This window comes from Rhamphochromis longiceps, linkage group LG22, assembly GCF_057381845.1.
Source record: "Rhamphochromis longiceps isolate RC_006_pf linkage group LG22, R_longiceps_female_GT1.1, whole genome shotgun sequence".
Lineage (NCBI taxonomy): Eukaryota > Metazoa > Chordata > Actinopteri > Cichliformes > Cichlidae > Rhamphochromis > Rhamphochromis longiceps.
The window spans coordinates 20885638-20910976 of record NC_140577.1 but is presented as its reverse complement, the minus strand read 5'-3'; the positions used below and the strand labels follow the sequence as shown (position 1 = coordinate 20910976).

The window sequence follows — 25339 nt, the reverse complement described above, 5'->3', positions numbered from 1 at the left end:
TGTGTGAGAGAGAGAAGAAAACAGAAAAAGAGAGCGAGAGTGGATCGGAGATGGGGTCTAATCAAGTGAATTCATCTCCCGAGAGCTCTTTTATATATTTCTAAAGGGGATGTAGAGAAAGCCTTACGCTCCAGCAGAGAGGCGTATTTGATCTACATGTGAAGGAACAACTGAGGGCCAGGACACACAGTAAGTAGAAAAAGAAGGGGGGTTGGAGGGGTTAAGCTAAGTACTCTACTGTAGGAAGCCTTTGGACAGCAGGGAGGTCTGAAGAGTAGCTGACCTGAAAAGAGCCTTTCCGCTCACGCATGGGGAGCCTGTCGTAGTTTCTCCTTAAGATCTGGGACTGCCACACAGGATGCTGTGCAGGATCAGCTCAGCTGCAGACACCACTGATTTATTCCATTTACTCCAATTAATAGAGACGTGGCAAGGATGCAGAAAGTGATGCTTGGAGAAGCAATGCAGGACACACGTCTTGAGCATTAAGCAGCACTGGGTTGACAGCCGTTTTAGGATGTCAGCACAGGTTCACAAATACCAGATATGACTGGTCAGCCGTGTTGGAGACATGCTATCTAATGTATCTACTGCAAGTTAATCTGAGTTCAATTTAGAGCATGATTAAGTCTGAGAGTGGAATGCAAAAAATACACTTACTCAAGTACTGCACTTAAGTATAACTATGATGTGTATTTACTTCGATTAAATACTTTGAAATGCTTCTTTTTACTTCTGCTCCACTAAAGTTTGGGGGCAGTTACTGTTACATTATTTTAAAGCTTTAGTTACTAATTATTTAGCAGAATAAATACTGATAAATTATGATATCTCGTTATAGAATTAGACCCACAGCAAAGAATAAAGCAACTACATTAGCTCAAGATGCATTATCAAAGTGATGTACTCTAAAACAATAACTCAAATACACTCCAGTAACAGAAGATAAGACCGCTTAATGAGCTACGGATAAAAGGCATAGATAGTATGACACTTTTTAACTTTTATTTAAGTAGTATTTTGTGTACTTGACTTCTTCTTGAAGAACATGTTTACACTGTAACATTGCCACTTTTACTCAGAGTATTTAAATGCTTCTTCCAAAGCTCTGTAAAACAGTTAATCAATACAAAATATTAACTTCAACTTAACAAAAAATAAGAAATTTTGTTTCCTCAACTCGTATTTGTTTGTTGTAACAGTGCTTCTTGACAATAATTCTGATGCATTGATGCATTTGTGCGTGAGAGTTGCGTATCAGGGTTGCATAACGCCAAGAATCATTGTTGTGACAAATAAATACCGTAATCAATCAAACACAGATGTCCTTATTCTTTTTATCTAATGCTATCTATTATGTGCTAAAGCCATTTTCCAATGTTCCATGTATTTTGGGAACAGTTTCCTGTCTGTGATGGGGTCTTGGCAGCACGTTTTTAAAAGATCCTGGGATCACCTCTAAACCTGGATGATTTGCTGCTGGAAGCCGGGGTAAATATAGCAAAATGGCAAATGTAGGACAGTTGGCCATAAAACCCCTGGTGATCAGATGGAGTGAGAGAAGGATTTACAGAGGAGGAGGAGGGGGTGGAGTGAGTGAGACTTGATGGATGAAGACTGAAAGAGTGACAGTGAAGAGAGGGCAGGAGGAGTGATAATTTGTTGGAAGAAATAACAGCGAGGAGTGAGATTTATCATTATATTTCCTGTAAACACTGTCAGAGTTTAATGTTCATATACTGGACTACAACATTTATATATCTTACAAGTACGTCAGTGTATTTCAGTTTTTAGACTTGTCATAACTATTTCTTTATATTTGCAAGGTGGACAGATGATATACGTCGGCGTTTTCAAGGCTGTCTCATCTGTACAGCCACATCCTGGAAAATCTCCACTGTCAATATTATTTCAGCAAACATCATCTGTCCAACACTTTTGATTATTTTGGATATCTCTTTGTTCAGCCTTCAGCTTTTCATCAGACACTGTAGTTCCCACACAGCTATCTGTCTTTCCACAGGTGAGTTCAAGCATAATATGAATATAGATCCATGACAAAGAATGGAGGGCTCTACACCAGCAAGGTCGAGGTCTGAAAATAAACTCGCACACTTCTCCCGAGATGACTGAAGAAGAAATGGTGAAAAAGTGGCAGAATGAAAAGAGTGGAGAACATCCTCAATAACACACAATGGCGAGAATCCAGAGAGAGAGAAATAAAAACGAAAGCCTGTCAATAAACAGGACAGACAAGAGCGAGAATCAACTAAACGCAGCCTTCTCTTTCACATCTCTATGTGTGCGAGTACTTCCTCTGCTTCCCAGTGCTGTTAGCAGACCCTGTCAAAAACAGCTCGTCATGTAATGTTAAGGTATTTCTCACTAAGTAGGACTTTTGCAACATAATAGCTGGACTAACTGCATTGATACTCTTCCTGCGGCTAGTGAGACCATCACTAAATATAAAGAACGCTTTAGCGCTTTTAGGGAGCTGTAAAATAACTCTGACTGTATAATAGTAGTCGTGGATTTTGGAGCTGACAGCGGCTTGACACACTTTCCTGAAATCCTGCTGTACTGTTACAACTGATTTTCACAATTCAACTCTCAAAATTTGAATTCTAATGGAGTTATCACTCCAGCATTACTATGTCCTGTTCACAATACTTTTTTGCATTAGACTGCATTATAGTTTATGGTTGCATGTGTGTATTACCGGACGACTCCTGATGTGTTCCTGAGGACTGAGGCAGCAAAGCTCTGAGTGACGCCCACCAAACTGGTCCCATCCACCTCCACGATCTGGTCATTCACTTTGATTCTGGCAAATGCAAGAAGAAGAATCTTTCAGCACTTAAGATAAGATAGTAATAAACATGTAATTATAAAATAAATGAATAGAATAGAATAGAACACAATAGCCCTCTATTGTCATTGTACATGTACAATGAAATTATAGGTGCTCCAACACCAACTGTGCAGGAGCAAATAAAAATATATCAATAGTATAGACATCAGGAATAAATGTCTGCGTTTTACTTTTACTGTGCATACATATAAGCTGAAATCTGCATGCACATATGACCTCACGCTGGGCTTCTGCATTCGAAAATGATTGTGGTCCAAAGGCTAAAAGATGCACAAAGTCACGAACACGCTGGCGTATCATTCATGTTCACATAATTTATAGAACTACAACAGCGGAAAACTTTCTGGGGTCACAAATTTCCAGTGCAATAGCTCCAGACTACTGTGTAACAAGGAGACAGAGGAGATGAGACTCAAAACAAATTATGAGGGCTAATGGGGACATGGACGCCTTTCGCCCTCGGCTACAATACATCCGGTATTTGTGCTCTGCTCTGGACATGACGGGAGGTCGCCTAAGTTCTTGACCTAAAATGAAACTCCTGATAAGACTTGAGTATACAGGATTCAGGGGAACTGCGAACAAATTGCTTAAAACAGACAGCCTTGTTGAATATTCAATTTAAATTTGCATGAACATTTGTACTGAAAAAAAAGATGCAGAGGGATTTTGAATCTGGATTTTGAGTAACTGCTTCAACATATAAATAAAACAAAAACTAGCTCTCATTATTTTCAACAAAACAGTGAATTGTGCTAATAATTAATTGCTGGAAGCCACAACAGACACATTATTCTCTTCTTCAACAGCAATTTGGTTTTTTATTTGGTCCAAAACAGAGTGCAAGAAGGCCCATCTCCTCGATACTTATGAACACAAGCTTGAAAACTTTAAACTTGTACATTTCTCACATTTTTATCAAATAGAATGGGCAGATGAGATGAAGGTCTCTTAACTCGATTTTTCTTGATTTGTATGAATGAACTACCCCCATAGGTTCAATTTAAAAGCAATAAAACTCAAAGATAAAAGAGTTCTCAAGTGATCTACAATTACAATTTCATAAACTGGAGAGAGCCACAGTAGCTAAGACTATTTAACAATGGTCAAAATCACTAGCTACCTACAAATGCATCCTCTGCACTGTTTCCTTTTTATTTACCGCAACAATAATATCAAAATGAAGAGGTGTTTGATGGCTTCATATAAAACTGCAGCTCCTTCTCCCAGTCTGTTACAACATAACACCAGCTGCCGAGCAGAATTTAGTATGTCTGTGACAGCTGACGCATCAATCACAGATGTCACAGGGATGTATAGAGACACGTGGGCCTGACAGGTAGACAGACAGCAGGCTGGTTGTCTGTCAGCGGTCCAGATGCTTCTCTGACCTTCATAGATGCTACCATCCAAATGTGGCTGTATGTGGTCGAGCCTAGTCGGTATACAACTTCCAAACAAAGGCAGCAGGAAAGACAAAAAACTGCCAACAAAGGACCTTGTCAGTTAATGTACATTCACCGAATTACACATCCTATCACCCTCATGTCCCCTATCTCACACACACACACACAGGCGAGACATCGAGCCACAGCCAAGTCATTCTGTCTGCCTGAGAGTGAATGCGCTCCTGCACATTAGACCATTAAGTCAGACTCAGCAAAGACAGAGCCCTGTGGCAGGGAGGGTAATGACTCAAGGAAATCACATTCTGGATAGTGACTCCTCCCTTCTCTCCCTGTGTATATCTGTGTGTGTGTGTGTGCACGAATAAGTGAGCATGCAAAAATTACTGATTAGTTTTTGCCGCCATGACACTAACATCTCAAGTGTACAGTTTATTTCTCTAATACTGTGATCATGGTCTATTGTGAAATCCATCATGAGGCCACAGCCAGAACTACAGATTCACAATAAAGAACAGCTGTGTTTCCATCTCTAATAAAGACACTAATGATGCAATATAATGTTGGAAGCATTCATTCACTTGAAGTATAATAAAAACTTAGTACATTGGCTTCCTCCCACAGTCTGAGGACATGCGTGTTGGGGTAATTGCTGATTCTAAATTGGCCATAAAGTGCTGTATGTATGGTTAAAATGAAAGTTTGAATGGTCAGTAAGAACAGAAGAGCGTTATGTAAATGTGAATGCATTACTTAAATATGCACAGCACTCTGGCTGTTTTAAAGCCAGCTGTAAAAAGATATTTGATTTGTGAATATTTCTTTTTTCCTTTTTCTTTTCTTTTATTCAGTCTTTATATTAAGTGCAGATGTCCATTTCACCACTAAACTACAAATATCACTATGAAACTATTAAACTTCACCAATATCTTCACTTATATTAAGTCAGTTTGTTAATATTTTAAGTGTTCTGAGATTTTATGTTTAGATATGCATGTTAAGCACTTTAAACATGTTTAACATGCAAATGTTGCATCAATGTCCAGCAGGTAAAGTGGTAAAATATCAACCTAAATGTGTATTTTTGTATTTTATTGTATTTCATTACATGAGTCTGAAGGCAGATATGTTACTAAAGAAAAATAACCCCCAAATCTCAAAAGCTGAACAGTCCATGAACAACATTTTTGTCATGTAGCGTCTCATCACAAAAACTTGATGTTAAAAATATTCATGAAATAGCAACAGTGGCTGTCCTCTGCTGTGTAATGATCACCAAATTTGCATTACACAGTAGTGCACATGTGTTAATGTTAATTACCTCTGAACACAAAGCAGACTTCATTCTTTGGTGACCATAAATACATTTTTCAGAATACATCATTTCAAGGCAGATTAGAGGTTGGTTTTTATTGTCGCCATGCCTACAGCCACGCTGCTAGCATCGCTAAAAATCTAAACAAGCACACGGAGGAGCACGCTCAACAGCTTCTACAGCATTGTTGTAAAAATGAAACTAAACTAAAAACTTTTTTTCCACTAAAGAAAAAAAAAGAAACAGGCTCAACTCTACAGTCACACAAATGTGAACTCGAGCTTCAGCACAGTGTTCCTCTGATCTTTTCAACTTCTCTCACTTCTCCCACTCACCATGGGAAATTAGGCTTTTTGGAGTCAGTGAAACTGTCATCTTAGAACAGATCAACTTTTCTCACTTTCGAAGGAGCTGCTTCCTTTCTGCCGCTGCTTTTCTCCGTCGCTCTGCTGGTTACATTTTAACTAATCTCACTGTCATGTTCCTCAGAATTTCTGCCATAAGAATAAATCCCAGGAGTAAACACCTAGTGCAAACAGCCCTGCTGCATTAGGCTTGTTTTCTATGAAGAGCTCACTAGCTTCAAACTGCATTGTGAGGAGCAGTTTCTGTTTATGGGGAACCTGAACCACACAAACAAACTAATAGGTGGAAGGTGACAGCTCAAGAGGCCAGTCTGTCAGCTGAGGAGCTGTCATCTCCTCCATCTCTGACTCATTGCTAACTCTGCACTGTTTACACTTTTCATAATGCACAAAAACACATAATGCAATACTGTAAAACATCCAAGGACATAAATAGAAACAGAGACTTTAAAAATCAGCGCTTTTCTGCAGAGAAACTCTGCAGAGAAAAAGAAATATAATTTAATGTAACGACTCCGTCACACCTACACACACACCTACACAGGTACAGACCTGTGTAAGACTGTGCCTCTCTCGGTGGATATAATCCGAACCCCTGCTGTTAAATCTGAGAGATATAGAGTGTGACTGCGCATGTAAGACCGAGCGAGACAATATGGTGGAGTGGTGCTGGGGGAAAAAAACATCTATGGAAATTTATTCCTGTGGAGGGACTACATTTATATACTTTTTGCACAACATATGCAAGTTTAATCCTACGTGCATGTTATTTGTTGTCTCCAGACCCACTTTTAGACTGAAAGAAATGTGTGATATCCAGCAGGAAAGCAGCACCCACCTGCTATCTCTCTCCGCAGCTCCACCCTCAATGACAGTCTTAACAAAGATGCCCAGTTTCTCCAGGCCTGCATCAGCACCAACACCCATCCCGATGATACTGATCCCCAGGCCGTCTTCATCTGGAAACACAAAACCCCACAAATTTCAAGTGTCATTCTCTGCATTTTCATAAGTGTCCAAAGATCCAGTCAATCAAACCCAAAATGACTTCTGTTAACAATGTCAACCATATTGTGGAATATGACAGAATATGTGAATATGTTCAGTATTAACTGAAAGAATAAGGAGACGTCAACCTCCAAGACATGAAACAATTTTTACAAGAATGTGAAAAATGGAGGAGAAATGCCCTTCATTCATCCCTGTCCTGTGTTAATAATTCAAATGCTGTTAGTGTTACATAACAGAGAGTAGATTGTGGTGTCCCACAACGTAAAGTCAGTGTATTTTAGATCCTGGGTGTAAATGAATTTTAGTCCAGAACAAGACAAGTGGAAAACATGCAGTGTCACGTCTAGGGAATTAGGATGAATTAAGCAACCCTTGCTTTTTGGGATAATCTAAGTCAAATTGCAATTTGTGAATTATCTCTTTGTAACATCTAACAACAATAATAATAATAACAAAATACTGCTAATGGTCGAGGGAGAGATTTAAACTTTAAGGCATGATCTATGGGAAGGGGATGAAGGAAACGTGAAGGAAAAAAATTAGGAAAGTACAGAAGAAAGCAAAAAACAAAGACATCCTGTGTGGGTGGTTCTGTCTGTTGGGTATGATAAGTAGCTGACAGGATCCCATCTTCATTAGGATTTTCTTAGATTTTTCCCCACCTTTCTCTAGCTCCACAGGGAAGAGCTCCAGTTTCTCCACCCTCTTCTCCAGCTCATACTCAGCAGAGGAGGCCACGGGATCCACCTCCTCATTACGTCGGTCATAGTCTTCATTGGAGTAGGTGTTAAACACCTGAAAAAAAACAACACACAGAATTATATAAGCTAGTTGCATTTAAAAAAAATGTATTCAGGCTTTATAAAGGGCACATCATACTGTACTAATAGGCTCACACAGGAACAGGTTTTGCCTTTGCACATACAACACTAACAATGCCACACCTGGGAATGTTACATACATTTATACTACTCTGCTTGACAACAGTGGTTGCTCTTTAGGCGAGGGAGTAAATAAGAGCTTTGTGTTCCCAATTATTGGGAACACAGCACTACTTTTAGCTAACAGCACTTGGATAAACAAGGTCTTTATATGAAAGAAACAACTGCAACCACAAATAAACTGTAATGCAAGGAAACATAATTGCTTTGAGGACGGGGATGCCTCTCTCTTTCTCTGAGCTGTGTGGTCCTCAGAGGAGCCTCTCCTCCCTTGCAACAGTCAGCTGTCACTTCAAATCTCAACCAAGCGCTCTCACGGCTCCCTGCAACGAGGAGGAAGGAAAGGAGAGGAGAGAGAGCTGTGCACGCTCTTGTCACGACTTTAGTGTGGTGTTCTGCCGAATGCTGTCTGCTGGTGTCGAAGAAAGAGGTGTAAGAATATGCAAAGTGTTCAAGCGCGTAGATTAACATGCATGTAAGTGCAGAGGGAAGCTTGCATGAAGGCATAAGCTTCACTCCGGCAAAACAGGCACCTGCAAACCCCGACTCCAGGCGCTATTAATAGAATCTCAGATTTATCTTGAAGTGAACCCATTAGCTGTTTTCTGTCACTCTTTATATTAATTGTGGCCAAAGTTTCAAATACTGAGGTCAGTCTGTGATCAGTTTCACATCAAAGAGAGTGGATATCTCTGCCCACCAGCTAACAAAGCTTCTGTTTGTGAGGGGCAGCCAATCAGAAGAAAGACAGCTTAAAGAGAGGAAGATGAGCTAAATTGGTTGTTTTGGACAGAAGTAGAGATGGACCGATCTGATATTATGTATCGGTATCGGGTCCGATACTGACCTAAATTACTGGATCGGATATCGGAGAAAAATAAAAAATGTAATCCGATCCATTAAATATCACGAAAGCACCTCACAAAACTTGCAACACCCCGTAACTCACCTCAGAACGTTAGCACGTCGGAGCAGTATGCATCACGTGATAGAGCAGCTGTGGCATGCGGGACCTGTCGGTGGTCTGGATAGCATGTGGAGCTTCGCTAGCAACCCGGCATTTCATCTCCGACAAAGTTATCCCCGAGAGAAGTAAAGCAAGTGTGTAAGTCCATCTCTGAATGTTTGTAAAGCATGCCTGCGTTAAGCTTAACAAGCGATATATGGAGCGACTGCCTCTCCTGCTGCTACTTCAATCATGAAACTGCTTAATGATCAGCTGATCGGCTTTTCTGTCGTGAGTCCGTGTCTCTTGTTTGTTTTTGGCCCACTTTGCACCAGAAAGAGGAAACCAGCAGCTGAACAACAGCAGCACATTTAAGCTTGATCAGCTGTTGTTAGAATTTATTTAATATTACTTTCTACTCGAGGATCTTTTTCTATGTAGCTGACGCTGGTAACTGTGCAGGGGCGGATCTAGCAAAGTTTAGCCAGGGGGGCCGATAGGGCATTAACAGGGAAAAGGGGGCACAAAGACATACTTTTCTTTCTTATTCTCATTTAAAATGTCTAGCTTTTAATAAATAATTATCTGACACCCAAAGTTTTAATTTGATGTAAAATGAATAGAAGTCAATTACTGTATATAGTAACTATTAAGTCTAACATACCCTAGTAAGCTATAGTACTTTTTCCTTTGGGAAGGCACCATCTGTGAATTCTGCAATTTTGTTGAAGAAAGATGTTGAATCTATTTAATATTTCTTGAAAAATAATTTATTTCTGTGCATTTTTTTCCACACTGCATCAAATTAAGGTTGATTACGTCGATTAAGCATCATGAGGTGGAGGGTGAGGGGTGGTTCCCTATTTTTTATTTATTTATTTTTGTTGTTGCTGGGAGTTGGAACCCTATTAGTTAGGTTGCTTAATATTTACGCTAAGTACTCTTTAAAATACCAGAATAGGGAGGATGGTGTAGGTTTAAGTTTATTAGATTGATCAGTATTGCTGAACTATGAAATATTTTTTTTTGCATACAGGTATAACAGAATAGCTTTAGTGTAGTTGTTGTTTTAAACTTGAGTATGAACTTATACAAAATGCAGCAAGATATTTAAAAAACAGTTTTGTTGATTAAAAAACACTATATCGGATTCATATCGGTATCGGCAGATATCCAAATTTATGATATCGGTATCGGTATCGGACATAAAAAAGTGGTATCGTGCCATCTCTAGACAGAAGATAAACTGGAGGTTTTTGAATCTTGATCTTTGGTGAAATTCAAGAACAAAATGACATTAAAAATTAATGTAACAGGATCCATTAATTAGACTTAAATCATTGGAGCTATTCACAAAACCGCATCAATAAGGCATCATATAGATGTGTTACTCACTCTGTTAAAGAGATAGTGTGCTGCACGCACAGACAGGGCACAATGAGATGGCATGATGCTGCCAGGATTTGCTCTGTGAGATCTTGCATGAGATCTGCATGACCTCCCTGTAATCAATCATTCAGTGTTATCAACAGCCCTGCATTATTAACACTTGCTTGCACCCAGAAGCACACGCACACATGAGTATATGCACTGTATAGACTGTGCAGAGAATTACAACATATCAAATCAGACACACGCAAACACTCAGCAATCAGTAGCAGACGCCATCACACTCACAGGCCCGTTAAACACACCCACGTATGCACACTGCTGACAAATGCTAACACCAGCACTTGCTCTGTCCAGGATGTCCTGAACGCGATGCCGCCATTGGCAGCCAGTACATTATCTAATGGCCTCTCTCAGTCACTGTGTGCTATCTACAAACACATTAGCATGTGGCCAGTCACTTGACAGAGAGAAAGAGAAAAGATGAGGTCATGAGGGAAGATGAGGACTGATGAGGGTGGATCTGTGAGGGAAGGTAAGCGTAGAAGAGTGGGCGGAGCCTCAGTGATGGAGAAAGATAAGGGCAAGCGAGGGACTTCTACGCATCTGGGAGGCAGATGAACTGAATAGTAAGCGGCTGGAATAGAAAATAATGGTGACTGAGGGAAGGAGTGATGAGATAAATGAAACAGCACGCACAGGGGAAATAAGAATAGGTAGGCAGGAAGAGAGTGAACCAGAAACAGACTGAAACATTTAACAGAAAGCATTTGCCTACAAAACAAAGACACCCGATGGTTATCTGGCTCTAAACAGAAACCCCGGTATGCATCTCCATCCTGTCCAAACACCACCTGGCTTCCAGGCTCAGAAATTCTTTAAGAACAGATAAAATATGTAGAAGGGTTATCTGAAATATAAAGGTCAAGATTCTCTCTCACAGCTACTTCTCTTCTCAGATAGGATGTATAATATCTTCTTGTTCTCCTACAATAATTGGATTTTGTTCTGGGGAAAAAATACTTTTGGATCTGAAATACCAGTAGAGCGATAAGAGGCTCAAAGGCGCACAAAGAATGATTTGGTACACCGTCGTGTGAGAGTGTGCTTAACCTTGGCAGGGTGGCAGAACTGCTGCCTGCTGCTTTTATTACTTTAGGGAGGTGTAAAGTGGCAAGAGAGTAAGACCAGACATGCACCTGGCAACTACTAGCCTGACAGCTGTGGGAAAAACTGTTGGGACCATAGTTTGACGGATATCAATATGTTTACCCATATTAGTCGTTCGGGACTGCTGTGGCTGAATCGATCTCAGCTCCTCCTCTCCATATGTCCAAGGATCCTTGGGTAAGATACTGAACCCTGGGTTGCCCAGTTGTCAGGCAGAGGTGCTTAGGTATAGATAAAAGCATTGCATGAAAGTCTGTGTGACTGAGCGTATGAGACATTGAGCAGAACGCGCTGTGTAAGAAGCAGTCCATTTACCATTAGTCTAACAAACTGGCTGCGACTTTGACCTCATCATACTGTAATGACAAACCCCTACATTTTTACTTTAGTTATAGTAGCTTCACACAAGGAGAGTCACTAAAAAAGGGAGACTGAAGCATAAGGGACCGTTTCCCCATGTGGTTCTCCCTTGGAAATGGAGCCAGCTTTTGAAGGTTTTAACACAACACGGCCATTTTCATGTAAATATATTCATCTATGCTGCCTGCAGTTTCTGTCAAGCTTAACACCGTGCTCGGGTCAAAAACAAAAAAACCACGACAGAAGTTTACATTCTGGAACAGCTATAAATCTCCTTGACTCTGTGTCATGCTGCTTGCTGATGGTGATGCGAATAGTCTGTATGAAGATAGTCCACAGAGCCAGAAAACATATCACCTTTCACAATTCTCCCAGTGTCAGTGCTTATCCTCCCACAAACTCATTCATCAACATAAAATACAGACAGATATAATCCCTTCTCTAAGATCTGGACTACAAACCGCAAAGTACAATCTATCATTCTTAACTGTATCAAATGGCGTCTCTTATCCCCTCTTTTCTTAGACTTAACCTTCATCTGCACAACGCACTGATCAACGCCCTGTGAAATCAAACACACGCGCGTTTCTGTATTTTGCCGGTTAACAAACCTCCAGCAACAGAACAACTGGCGGTTATGTGCAGACTCTGCAGCGGTTCTGCTTGGGCAGGCACTCTTGTTATCTTTTCTCCTGTCCTCGCATCAGGATAAGGGAGTATACTTTGACTCTGAAATACGGTTTTACAGTCATCTGTGGATGCTGCTGCAGACGCCGGGACACTGCAGATGCTTGGAAAATGTAAAGCGATAAAGCTGAGGCCTCTTACTTAGTAGAAGAGCCTCAATCTGTCCTTGTATTTGAGCGCTTATGCAGATTCAAATGCAAGTACATGAATACAGATTCCTAACAATATGAATAGTATTCATGTAGGCTTTAGATTAAAAGGCCATTGCACACACACAGATGTGTAGATGCAAGCATACACACATGGCAGGGAATCATCCACTAATGAAAAGGGCGGGAGTTCATATATACTCAATCAACATCCAAGACATTGGTTTTTGCTGCTAAATGATACCTGTCAGCCACCTCAGCTGGTCTGTAAGGATAGCGGTTGGGTTGGCCTAATAGCTCCTATGATGACCGCAGATCAGCCAAGGGATAATACTGAGACTGGAATCTTTAAGATGCTGAGTCTGGAGCCACAGTAAATAAAAAAGAAAGACTATATCCACCGAGAAAGAGAGAGAAACCGAATGACTCATATGATTCATGGTTTAGAGCAGCAGCAGACACTGAGGCTATTGAACAGTGAACAGGCAATAATAGAGAAATAAAGAAAAGAAGATGGAAAAAAAAAAGCTGAGGAGTGGGTGATGCTAGGGGTAATTTGCTCCAGGGCTGTTTGAGTCCTTGCCTAAGATGGCACGGCATGGCGCCCAGTCACGGCGAAAAGCCTCTGATGGTATTAAACTGGGCCTTTGGTGAATTGGTGCCAATGCTGCCACCCGCCCTGCGTCTTCCAGACAGTGGATGCTGCCCAGGGCAAGACGAGGCTGGAAAACCCAGGAGAAATGTTCCAACTGGTGTGGCATGAACCCAACAAACTCTGCAGTGGATAAACTACAGCCTGGCTCTCTCTCTCTTTCTTTCTCTCTTTCTCACACACACACACACACACACACACAAAAACTCATAGTCTTCTCTGCTGCGACACCTCAGCGTATTTGCATTCCATTACTTCTACCTGTGGCCACCCACACAGACACATTCGCACGACGCCAGGCTGGAGAACTGACAGGTGCTGAAGAAAGTGTCTGGATACTGAGGGGACAAGACAGTCGCTGATGGTGGAAATAAATGAATGTCAGACTCAGACTGACAGCAATAAAGAGGTGGGGATGGGAAGAACAGGGAGCGAGAAAAGAGAGGAGGAAACATAAACATTCAGTATACAACTCTATATAAAGAGAGGTGAGAACATACAGGGATTTACAGTCAATTCAAGGCCAGCCTCTCTATCTTCTTGACATATATCCTCCCTCATCTGGGGAAGTGACACTGACAGGGAATGCCACAATCACATAAGTCAGCGTTTCTTTTTTTAACTTTAGACACCGCTTCTGCATACAAAACAGACACACACACACTGTTCATACAGGAGGGCAAAACTTTTGATTTGTGTTGTCGTTTTAAAAAGCTGATTTTTCATCTGCTGTATCTACAGCGGGCTTGCTTTTCCTTTCTATCGGCTACTGCACAATACTACAGGGGGCCGCTACTCCCACCAACACCTGAGTCAAGGGCCAAATACAGGACAGGAGACAAACCTAAAGGGAAACTAGACAGAAGAACTAGCTTAAAACAACTGCATATTATCATATACAACGAGAGGGAGGAAGAGATTAGAAGTAACACAACATGTTGCTTGTTAAAGCACATGCCCACTTGCTATGCTATGTAATTCATTAGGCTGCGATAATGGCTGTGCAGAGAGTGGGACTGCATTTCTACGAATCATAATAACTAGTCTGTGTGATCTGGACTGCTGTGAATGAAGCACAGAACCCTAAAATTATCTTTGTTTGTATCAGCAGATCTCAATCTTGTTTCTGACTCATAAACAAGCACATGGTGATGGTGCGGCAGTCAGAACCTTCCTAAACACGAGCTTAGCAAACGCTGAGAACATTGTGTCACTGAGATGCTGTGTTCTCTGCAGCTTTTTTTTTTTTCAGCAATAAAAACTGACAGTGCACTGGTAATATCATTAGCACGTGGCCAGATTGGGTAGGTGGGGGGTTGGTTGATAGTTCATGACACAGTCTGCCGTGTGGCAAATGACCAGCCTCAAAAACCGCAAGGCACGTCTCGCCTTTCCCGGATCATTAAAAATGCATCCCCCAGGGAGGATCGGGTGGCACCGAAACAAGCAAACAAAAACACAACTGCATTAATAATGGAGTGACTAAGCTACAGGCACGCACAAAATACACGCATGCCCAACATCCGAGTCAAGAGTAGTTGTTCCTGTCAGAGGTAAGAGAGGAAGGGAGTCATGATTGTTTTTCTATGGACAGCATAACTGCTAAAGAAAAACAGTACTTCACTGGACAGCTTGGTTTGAATAAAACACTGCTTGATACATACTTTCATATAGGTTTTGATACTTTGTAACATGTAACATTTTTGTAACTCTGGTTTAGTTACAGCTTTACCCAGCTATGTAGAAATGCAACAGAGTTTAGGGCATAAGAAGAAATCTGAGGCATGCTACAGCTGAGATGTGCACAGAAACAAGAGACCTACCAGAAAACCTTTTAGTACCAGTCATCAGCTGGATTATCAGTTATATTTTTGTACTTTGACTCATTCCTGTTTTGGAAATAAATGAACTTAAAGTACTGCGCAAAACACTTGAGACACCCTCCATTTTTTATATTTTGCTTCCAAGGAGCCAGAATTTTCTTTTCTTTTCTTCATGTATTAAGTGAGGTTGAGCAATTATTTTCCAGGCTTTTTTGAAGGTCTTTCAAACTTTGTTTTTAGACATTGGCTGCTTTTTAACTCATTTTCTATTCAGTCCTAGTACCTGAGCATGTTTTTTGTTGGTTAAGTCAGCGGTCCCCAACCCTGGGCCTCGGACCGGTACCGGTCTGTGAGTCGTTTGGTACCGGGCCGCGAGAGTTGAGGCTCAGGTGTGAAATGTATGGTTTTCAGGGTTTTTATTGGTTTTCAGCGTTATTTTGTTATCGTTTTTATTGTTAACTCGGTTTTCCTGGGTCTTTTCACTTGTGTTATGAATAAATCTTCTTTTTTTCGGTACCAGTACTAGTTTTATTTTGTTGTATTTATCCGCGACACCTTAAAGGCCGGTCCGTGAAAATATTGTCGGGCATAAACCGGTCCGTGGCGCAAAAACGGTTGGGGAGCGCTGGGTTAAATCACTTAATTTGGATCTATGAATCACTCAAGCTTTCAAAAAGGTCTGCAACCTAAAGGATGAACCAGTTCTGTGTCTACACATAACAGACAGCTTAGCAAAGAATTAAATTCAATTGGTATCTTTGGGCACTTTATTAGCATCCTGTCACAAAATAATTTGTTCAAATTTCTTTAGTTGATTCTATGAAAAATGTCAAAGATAAAACAGTTTGACAGGTGCAAAATGGTATTTTTGCAAAATGATTACAAAGAGCTGTTAGGTGTAAACTTTGTATATCTCAGCGTGATGTGCAACGTGTCCTTAAAAAACTGGGGAAACTGGAGATGTGGCACGCAGAAGAAGAAGTGTCAGGCCTAAAAAAGCAGATGACGGTTTCTGAAAGTCATGTCCTTAAGAACGAGGGAAAAATCCAGTAAAGACCTGACGCTGGACCCGAGAGAAGCTTCTGGCTCTTCAGCTGATCCATCTACTGTTCACTGAAGCTTCACTGAAACACACTGCCAGCGCAGTAAAAGCATACCTGCACAGTGGAACACTATCAGTCACAAATTAGCATCCCTGGAGCCCTGACTGCAACATTATTGCAGCAGTGTGGGATCATCTTGACAGAGAATGTAAGAAAATCAGCCAGCATCCACAGAAGAGCTTTGAATGTCAATTCTTGAAGACTACTGAAAGAAGCTTTCTGAGTTCAGGCTATGGTGAAGAATAAAAGTAGTCAGACCAAATACTGACTTTCAAGCTTTGTTCAAGCTACTGTCTTTCCATGTATGTCTTTCAAAGTCGCTGCACATATTTCCCATTTTCCTAGAAAAATATAAAGAAATGAGGGGTACCACTAAATTCCACAGTATCCTAAAAATTGAATTTTGGTTAAAAAGACATCCACTAAAGCACAACACTATACTGAGGAAGATTAAGCTGTAGCAGTGCTGCTGCAGACTTAAATTGTATTTACAAATTCCTAAATCCATGTCAGTGCTGGATCCAAAATTCAAGCAATGCTGTTACACATACAGTATATCATCACTCAGAAAGACAGATTGCACTAAAGTAGAGTAATCCTTTCTATCAGAAAACATGGTCAGAAAGCAAAGCTCCTGGCAACAGGCCATCTAATTTGAAATGGTCTTACAAGACTGCATTAGTTGATGCTCTAGATAAGGATGTTTTTGGGGTTACGCATGTTTTCTGTTGATCTGTCTGAATAACAACATTGTTGGACAAACTGTCTAATACACGAGGGAGGACTAGGGCAGAAATTACATCGTGACAAAAAGTCTGGAGCCTCCACTGTCATGTACTGTATTAAGGGCAGATAAATGAGCTCCAAAATTCTCAGGAGAAATAACCCTCTCTTAATTCCTTGCATGCCTGACGAATGGCACCGAGACAGCGTAAGTTGTGTATTTTCTCAGTTTTTCAGCATCAGCAACTTTGTCTTTATGTTCTTTCATGCTTCAGTAAAGTACAAGATGAGTGTGTGAATTGGTTTTGCCTGCAAAACGCACACGGCAATAGTACGCAGAGAAAACGTGTGTAGGTGGTTTTTGCAACCAAATGTTTGCAGAAGGATCTAATCTGCAAGTACGAACATATCAGTTGGAGGCAAATGAGCCAAAGAACGCCAATTATTTCATGTATATACCTTATCCTTTTGAAAACATAAAATAAAAGCTCCATATTTATAGTGCTCATCAAGAAACACACAGATGTTTATACTGAACATAACCATCCTTTTTATGCTGTAGACTATACATCTTTCAAACTAGGGTAAAAGGCACCCAGAAAAATGCATCTACAAACACTTTTGCAACACATAAAAGGAGTGACACACATCCATCGTAAAGATTAAAGCTCTGAGTCAGAGTTGTGCTATCATTCCACTCAAGGTACAGAAGCAATGGACAAAATGTAGATCCAGTAACAGACAGCATGCAGAATGGAGTGGGTGATTACACAGACGCTTCAGTGGCCATTTAACTAGTGCTCTACTCACCACATCTGTTTAGTTATATTAGGATACTGCAGTGTTGCAAGTAATGAAAATGCAATCCCTCTAAAGGCAGAAAAAAGTCATCAAAAGGTGATATAAACGCCCTTCGTTCAGACGAGTGGTAAACAAGAGGAAACTGACAAAGCAGACAGCACACAGAGGTCGAAGACTTCTGTTAAACTCCTGGGGTGCAGTTCAACAAAACAGGGAAAGAAAATGCACTCATGAAAAGGAAAAATCAACATGTAACAGATGTTTGAGCTTTTAGGGTCTACATGTAGTCAAGGCTTGAACATTTCAAGCCTGAGAGGACTAAGAAGGTGAAGTGAACACTGGTTGAGATCAGTCACCCCCAGGCAGTCATCAAAAATTAAAAGAACCTTAGTTACATTCCTATGTCTCCATTATATCCTCAACATGACACCAGCTGCAAAGAACACACAGCAGTGGATTAGTGCATTAGAAAACTGGATCTACTTTAATACAGAAGTCTGTCTGCAGACTGGACAACCCAACCACAGGTTCGAACGTCAAGGATAAAACCACCTACACTTCAATGAACATAAGACCTGATTTTCTTCTGTGTTCGCCTTGGATAGCTCAAAGCAGCCATTTCTCACTGGGGCAGTGAGGATGTAACAGCTAGACTTTGCAGCCATGGAGGCAACTCCGTGAGGCGGTACTTACTGTAGACACAGCAAACTTCATGCTAACGGCATGATGTTTGCCTTGTTTTCTGTTGTAGCACTCAAAATTGTAGCATGATAAGTTATTCATTATGAAAAATACAAAAGAAATCTGAGGATGAATACCACTCGTCTGAGAATACTTGTTAATACACCAACTGAACACACTTAGACTTTTTCGGGAATATCACTAAAGTCATTATCCGAAGCCAGACATGAATATCTGGTGTAAATTTCATGGCAATTCACAAATCCTTTTTCCGGACTTAAGCGGAACTGGAAAACAGACCCTGCTTTCCCGGCTTCACAGAGATTGATACAATATACTTTTTTGCAGCTGCTCTTAACTCACTCTGCATATTCACAAAGACTGAAAATTGATTGCGTGTCATCTATTCTCTGTAGCTACTACGAAGATTTTTTTTTTTAAAAATTAAAGATTTTATAAGCAGGTCCATTGAAATGACTTGATGGGCATGTCTAAGCAGTATTACACAAATAGAGGGAACATTATGTATTAGATTATTAGACGGCTTTAAGACCCTCTTCTCCCACAGGGGTCAAGCTGGACTCGTGTGGGGCTGGGGGCTGAGAAAACAGCTTTGTCTCTTTCAGTTTACAGAGAGATGAACAAAAGACAGAACGCTGTTTGTTTCTCGTGTACTGAGAGGAGGTGGGGCGTACGATGGAAAAGTGGGAGGGGCGCATGTTTAATTGTGTGTGTGCGTCTTTGTGGGGTAGGGGGCAGCTTCTCTCTTGAATATTCCATATGATGAATGAGCGTCAGTCCTTTTCACGGGAAACAGAAGCCTTGAAGTTAAAGCCAACAACAGTGCATAATCTACGCCTCTTCAACCTGAATACGAGAACAAGCTGTTTAATGTATTTACTCTATTTACTCGTTACTTACTGGTTAGTGAAAGTGCAAGTTGAAAAAAGCAATGCCATTTTTTTCTTCTCACACACACACACACACACACACACACACACACACACACACACACACACACACACACACACACACACACACACACACACACACATAATAATTAAATATAAACCTATTATCATATTATTTTAATTTAAATTAATTTCCATCATGGAAATGCTTGCATGTGTGATGAAACCTGAGAGGAAAGAAGAGAAAAGAGCAAAAGGACCAACTTTTCAGAGACAGCACACGGTAATTAGTGAGCTAACATCACGTTTTTCTCCACAGAATAACTGGACTAATTGTTCTGGTTCATTATAACGTGGTTATAAACCTGTGGATTGTTTGCATTAGCTTGAGTTAGATTTACATACAAGAACTTAAATCTCTCAATCATGACTGTGAGTTTTTAAGAAAGCTTAAAATATGAATATATATATATTTGTATGACAAATTGAATTAAGAAGATCAAACTGGTAACAAAAGCCACATTGCTAATTGATTCTAAATACTTGAGGATAAAGAAGGAAAAATATTTTCCATAATCTCCCAAATCCAGCTCCCCAATCCACAAGCAACACTGGCTGCATTGTGCCCAACTCAATACTGAAAACAGCAAAATTCTCCACTGCAGATGAAACAAATACCATAGTACAGATAATTGTATTTACTGGAGAAGAAGTCACTGTCTACAGAAACAATAACCATTTTCCATTAGCAAAAACGAGATTTTCTATAATTCTATCCACTGTGAAAGCAGAGTGGGATCAATGGTAAAAATGCATGTAATCTTTAGCTATGTCTACTGTAACCTTGCATAACACATCAAGGTTAACCAAAACCACACATACACAAATACAGACACTACGGGTCCACTGTGTGCTGAATATACAGAGCATTTCACAGATATGTGAAGACTCCATAGTTTCACAAACAACTCCCCGAGCAAAGAGGCTCCGAAAGATAAAAAAACAAAAAACAAACACAGTATCTTGTGTGAAAATTGTGTGGGTGCAGAACCAGCATGACTAACACATGCATAGATGTTGTGCTCATGAACATCAAATGCTTTGACCCTAGCATCACAAAATGGCCACAACCTTCAACACCTATAGCATCCAATAATGTGATATTTTACCTAACTCAGTATACACTAAAGGAAGAAAATGTCAAATGAAAAAAGTCAACTAGGGTCATGTCATTTGTCATGTTTGCATAACCTCATGAACCTCATGTGTTCAAACAACAAAGCTAACCACAAAGAGTAGTTCAGTGGTAACTATAAATACAAGGCCATAAAAAGAAAGCTCTGAATACTCTAAACTATTAGCTCTCTGTTGTTTTAACCTACTTTTGATAAGCACTGCACAAATGCTTTTATGCCGGATTGCGTTCAAATGTGTTTACACAATTTCGGCTTTCACAACACTTTTGTGCAGCATTCGGCTTACTGTAATAGGAGCACTGCTGAAGCGAATCTTCCTCTTCAGAGGGATGTCCTCTTTGTTTTCTTCCGCCAGACCAGGAATCTCTGTCAGATCGGACCCCGGGTCGTAGACGATGTCCTCGTCATCGTCACCGTAGAGGTCATCCTCGGGATCCGTGCAACTTTCCCCCCAACCCTGGTAACAGGCGTCCCCATCTGCGTTAAAAATCACCCGCTCATTCCCAGTGTATTCCTCATCAGGCTCGTCCAGCTGGTCCTTGGAAGATTTTTCTTCCTTTGAAGCATCTCTGTCCTCTTGGCTTTCCCTGGTGGTCGGCAGCAACTCGTGAGTGGTATCCTCTAAAGCTTTGTTTGTAATTACAGCACCATGTGTAGGTTTCGAGGATTTGGAGGTTCCTAGATCCTCAGTTTGTTTTGTTGTGTCCTGCGGTTTCTCCTCTTCTTCACAAGAACCATTAATCTGGTTTCCATTGGTGGAAGCACCAGAAAAACGCTGTCCTTCTCCCACTGTAGCCTCTCCAGCTTTGTCTTGGGTTTCTTCCTTTTGTGGAGCATCTTGTTTGCGCTCTGAAATCTCTACTCCAGGACTCGGGCTCAGGAGGTCCTCCGAAGACGAGGATGTGGGTAACTTGCCCCCTATCCTGTTCCGGTAGGTTCCACGAACTGGAGATTGTCGAAGAGAATCATCCTCACTGACGTCTCCGCCATGGCGCTGGAATCCGTCAGGTGAGTAGAGGGCTCGTCTGCTGACTCCTCTATATGAAACCCCCTGGTTGTGGTGGTCAGCGTTTTCAAAAACAGCACTGAGTTGGCTGACAGTTGGGGAGGATGCCTCTGTCCTGGAGCACAGAGAATCCAAGGAGTCTGTACTGCCTCGGTTGGACCTCGCCCCTCGCCAGTCATCGAGGTGCTCATGGGAACCCCTTTTATCACGGCCGTAGGGAAAGACTGGTGATTGGGACTGGTCGCGTGACTGTTGTTCAAATAGCTTTCTGGTTTCGGAAAACTTTGCCCCGGCACCTCCAATCCTTTCTGCTGATGAGGAATGCTGAAGTTTTATCACTGATCCATCAGCCTTATTGACGAAGTTTGTGGGCTTCACCAGCTTTTGTGGTGAGGATTCATCACGACCCCTAGTCTTAGCAGCTGCATTCTCTGACCCCATTTGCATGAACATGTCCTTAATGCGACTGACGTGTGTGCCATACTGGCGTCCCCTCGGTTGTTTCACCCGCTCGAGGTCTTTGGGCTTTGAGTCTCCATCGAGCCGAGGCTGGTCAAAGGCCTTCTTGAGTGCCTGAAACTCAGCCCGGTAGGCGTTACGGTGGGGGGAGGCACTCCGGAGGCTGGTCCTCTCCCCCGAGGCCTCCGTTTTCAGCATGATGATGCCTTTGGATTCAGAGGAGATGTCAGCATTGCCTTGGCCGCATTAGAGCACCGAAGTGAGGTATCTTGTTCTACTAGTAGTGCCACTCGGTCTGATCCAGCTGTTGTTATAGTTCCGTTAGGCCCATTCATACCTGTAAAGATGAAAGGAGATGTTATAAAGATAGAAAAATGGTTTTGTCGAGTGAAGACAGATAACTGTTTAAACAGGCTCACAATACCATATGGAGTCAAAGTGCCTCCTTTTGTCAGTGGAGCTTCATGATCAGAATGATGGTTAAAAAGCATGAAAAAAGTCATTTTTACCATCAGCACCACTCTTCAGACACATGAGGGCAAAACGAATTACAGATACTTATGCGTGCAGTAAAAGCTCTCAGTACAAGAGAACTACTGCAGTGATAAAAGCCAATCGGACTCTAAAGGGCCTCCAAAGATGCTGTGTTTAGCATCACGGAAGAGCTGCGCTGCTAACCCTCTTAGATAATAAATCCTTTGATTTGTGCTTCTTTTTGTTTAAAATGGTGCTATGCTCTAGGAAACATGGTTGTTTCCTTCTTCTTTTCTTGCTCTCTTTCCGTTATCTCCCCCACCCTCTGTTTTCCATATGAAGCTGTGACCCTTGTACACTAAGACATCCTTCAACTCTCTAAACCATAACTGACATTATGGTTGTGGCTTCTAAATGTCAGCTCCCAAGCTGAAAAAAAATGTTGCTGGATGCACTCAACCATGTGTGTTGATACCATCCAATAGAAAAAAAAAGAAACATTTAATGAAAAGGCCCACATTTGCAATAATACAGGGTTAGAGCAGGGTAGTCGGCTGGTAGGAGTTAAATATACACCTACATCCGTTAATGTTTAATCCTTTTTGGAAATGCACGCCACAGAGAGTGAAATGAAACATGACACAGTAAAGCTGGGATAAAAATACATTATTAAATAAAAAAATAAGGTCCATCTGGGACACAGAATCCATTAACCTAAGTTGTGCTGTAACCCGCAGCCTGGATGCTATAGATGCATCAGCAACAGCAGCGGTGCCTGAAAACTAAACGTCCTGGCTCAGTATTTAATATTCACTATGCTGGACTCTTGCAGCTCAGTGTTAACACCTATGTGAAATGCTTGCGTTAAAAATATTAACAACAACAATAATTAATCTGAACTTGGGGATCATCTTGTGCTTTGCACCCTCTGAGGATTTTACGCAGGAAGATAATGAGGACGATAACGTGAGAGGTGAAATATAAATTGAGGCTTGTGAACATTGGGATCGGTGTCAGTGGGATCAGACAAACAGGCGCACATCAGCCACACCGCACAGTACATGACAGCTCAGGTCCCCCCCCTTCTGACACCGTTTCACGCGTATTTATTTACATTCTTCCAACTGCAAATTTCCGCGACATCAACCTCTAACCTTTCTCAATAATTGCAAAATAAACACAAGTTAACCTCAGATAACATCGAGGTTGCTTCACTGTTACAAAAACAAAAGAGTCAGACTTACATTCATGGCTCCGGCTTCGCTGGACGCGCCGCACACATAAACTGTAATCCAGAGGGGAAACTTGCGAGAAATGCGGATGGTCTGCTTGCAAAAGCTATCGAAAATAACATTTCTATTCCGAGCCCGTAAAAAGCCAGCCCGGAGCGGAATCGCCACTAGAAACGTTTGGACATAACTAGAGCCGCTATAACGCCATTGCATTGCAGGCAGTGGGTGATGCTGCCAGTCGCACAATGGGGGTGTCGGTGCAATTTGGGAAGCTCATCTCACTGAGAGCTGCACTGTGGCAGCATTTGCAGGACGGCAGAGTCCGATGTCCGTCTGCAGTGTGGCAAACTGAACTCGCTTAGCTGCAGCGATAGCCGGCGATTTGCGAATGTAAAGCCTCATGTGACAGGTGTTAAAACCTGAAGCGCAGCAATGGTTTGGTCCGATAATCTGCTGCGCGGAGGGGGTTTCAGCGAGCTGCAGTCTGGCATAAATACCAACACACAGCAACTGTAACTTCGCTGGTTCATCAGTGGGATTTGGGTGGGGTAGAGAGGGTCAAGGACCACTCTGACTGTGTGATGCGCGTTCAAATAAGGGTTTCCAAAATGTGGTTCGAGGACCAGAAAGTGGCCTTGAGGAGTTTACCTGGTTTAAGTTTAGAGAAACAAACAAACAAACAAACAAAAACAAGTAAAGTTGGATTTCACTCAAAGTTCAGTCTGATGGCAGAATTTGAAGAAACCCTTAAACTGTTTTGTCCATCTTTTGTATTACTATAAATACACATGCAGCTTTTAAGTCTGACTGGAGAAATGTATAAGGGGGCAGTTTAATCAAACAGCTCTGAGCGCCATCTCACACATCCACCATGAGGAACTACATTAAAATTGCAATGATCTCTTTAGTTAGTCATCTCTCTCCTCAATTAATTCCTGAGCATTCATTTTTTTAAGCCCCATTAAAGAAGATCAGAGTAAAAAAAAAAGAAAAACTATCTGCCTGGGTTGCATTCAGTCAACAGACCCCACCAAAAGCACAGGACTTAATTCATGTGATGAAGCGCTAGAGAAAAGGAAGCTTTGTAAACATCCAAATGTGTGATTATTTTTACAAACAGCACCAAGTTACATAATTGCTGTTGTTATGTTATAATAGACGGCATTGTTTCTTCTAACTTTATGAAAGCACAAGCTGTGTGCGAATTTGGATGAGGCCTTCTGAGGAAAAACATTTGCTTGTTCAGTCAACATTTAACCAAACCATACTCGGTTAATACAAATGTGAGTCGCAGATTAGAACATGAACTGTTATAAGTTGATTTGGGACACTTCACACTTCAGATGAATTTTCAATAGGCCTACATCAGTTTTGAATTTAGAAAGTGCATTAAAAACAAGTCTTATGCTTTGGCATTACTGCAAGAAACACAGTCTATGCAGTGCATACATTTACTAAACACCCACCACTGCTGACGAGAGGATTTTGCATCCCCCCCCCCCCCACCCCCCCCCACCCCACTGTTCAAAACAAGCCAATTGAGGACAATTACAATTTAAACTGATGTTCACTGCTACCAAAAAGAACCGGATTGGACAGAAATCAGTCTAAGTCCGTATCAAATTAGACACACTGGGGCCTTAGCTTCTCTCCAAGTCACAAATTCT

At 41.3% G+C, this 25339-nt stretch overlaps 1 protein-coding gene across 5 annotated transcripts in view; it reads right to left on the bottom strand.

Annotated features, from left to right (window-relative positions):
• Positions 1–25339, bottom strand: part of ppp1r9a (protein phosphatase 1, regulatory subunit 9A) — a 52403-nt gene that overhangs the window by 23154 nt on the left and 3910 nt on the right. Inside the window, exons 1-5 of one of the 5 annotated variants that reach the window (XM_085395329.1) lie at positions 23685–24191; positions 20788–22303; positions 7632–7764; positions 6797–6917; positions 2720–2824 (exon numbers count right to left, since the gene is read on the bottom strand). In XM_085395329.1, coding sequence (XP_085251455.1) covers positions 2720–2824; positions 6797–6917; positions 7632–7764; positions 20788–22164 — 1736 coding nt within the window. In that variant the 5' untranslated portion in view covers positions 22165–22303; positions 23685–24191. Of the gene's footprint in view, positions 1–2719; positions 2825–6796; positions 6918–7631; positions 7765–20787; positions 22304–23684; positions 24192–25339 lie in introns of those variants that run through there. The other 4 variants (XM_085395331.1, XM_085395327.1, XM_085395330.1 and 1 more) reach the window with 4 other exon arrangements.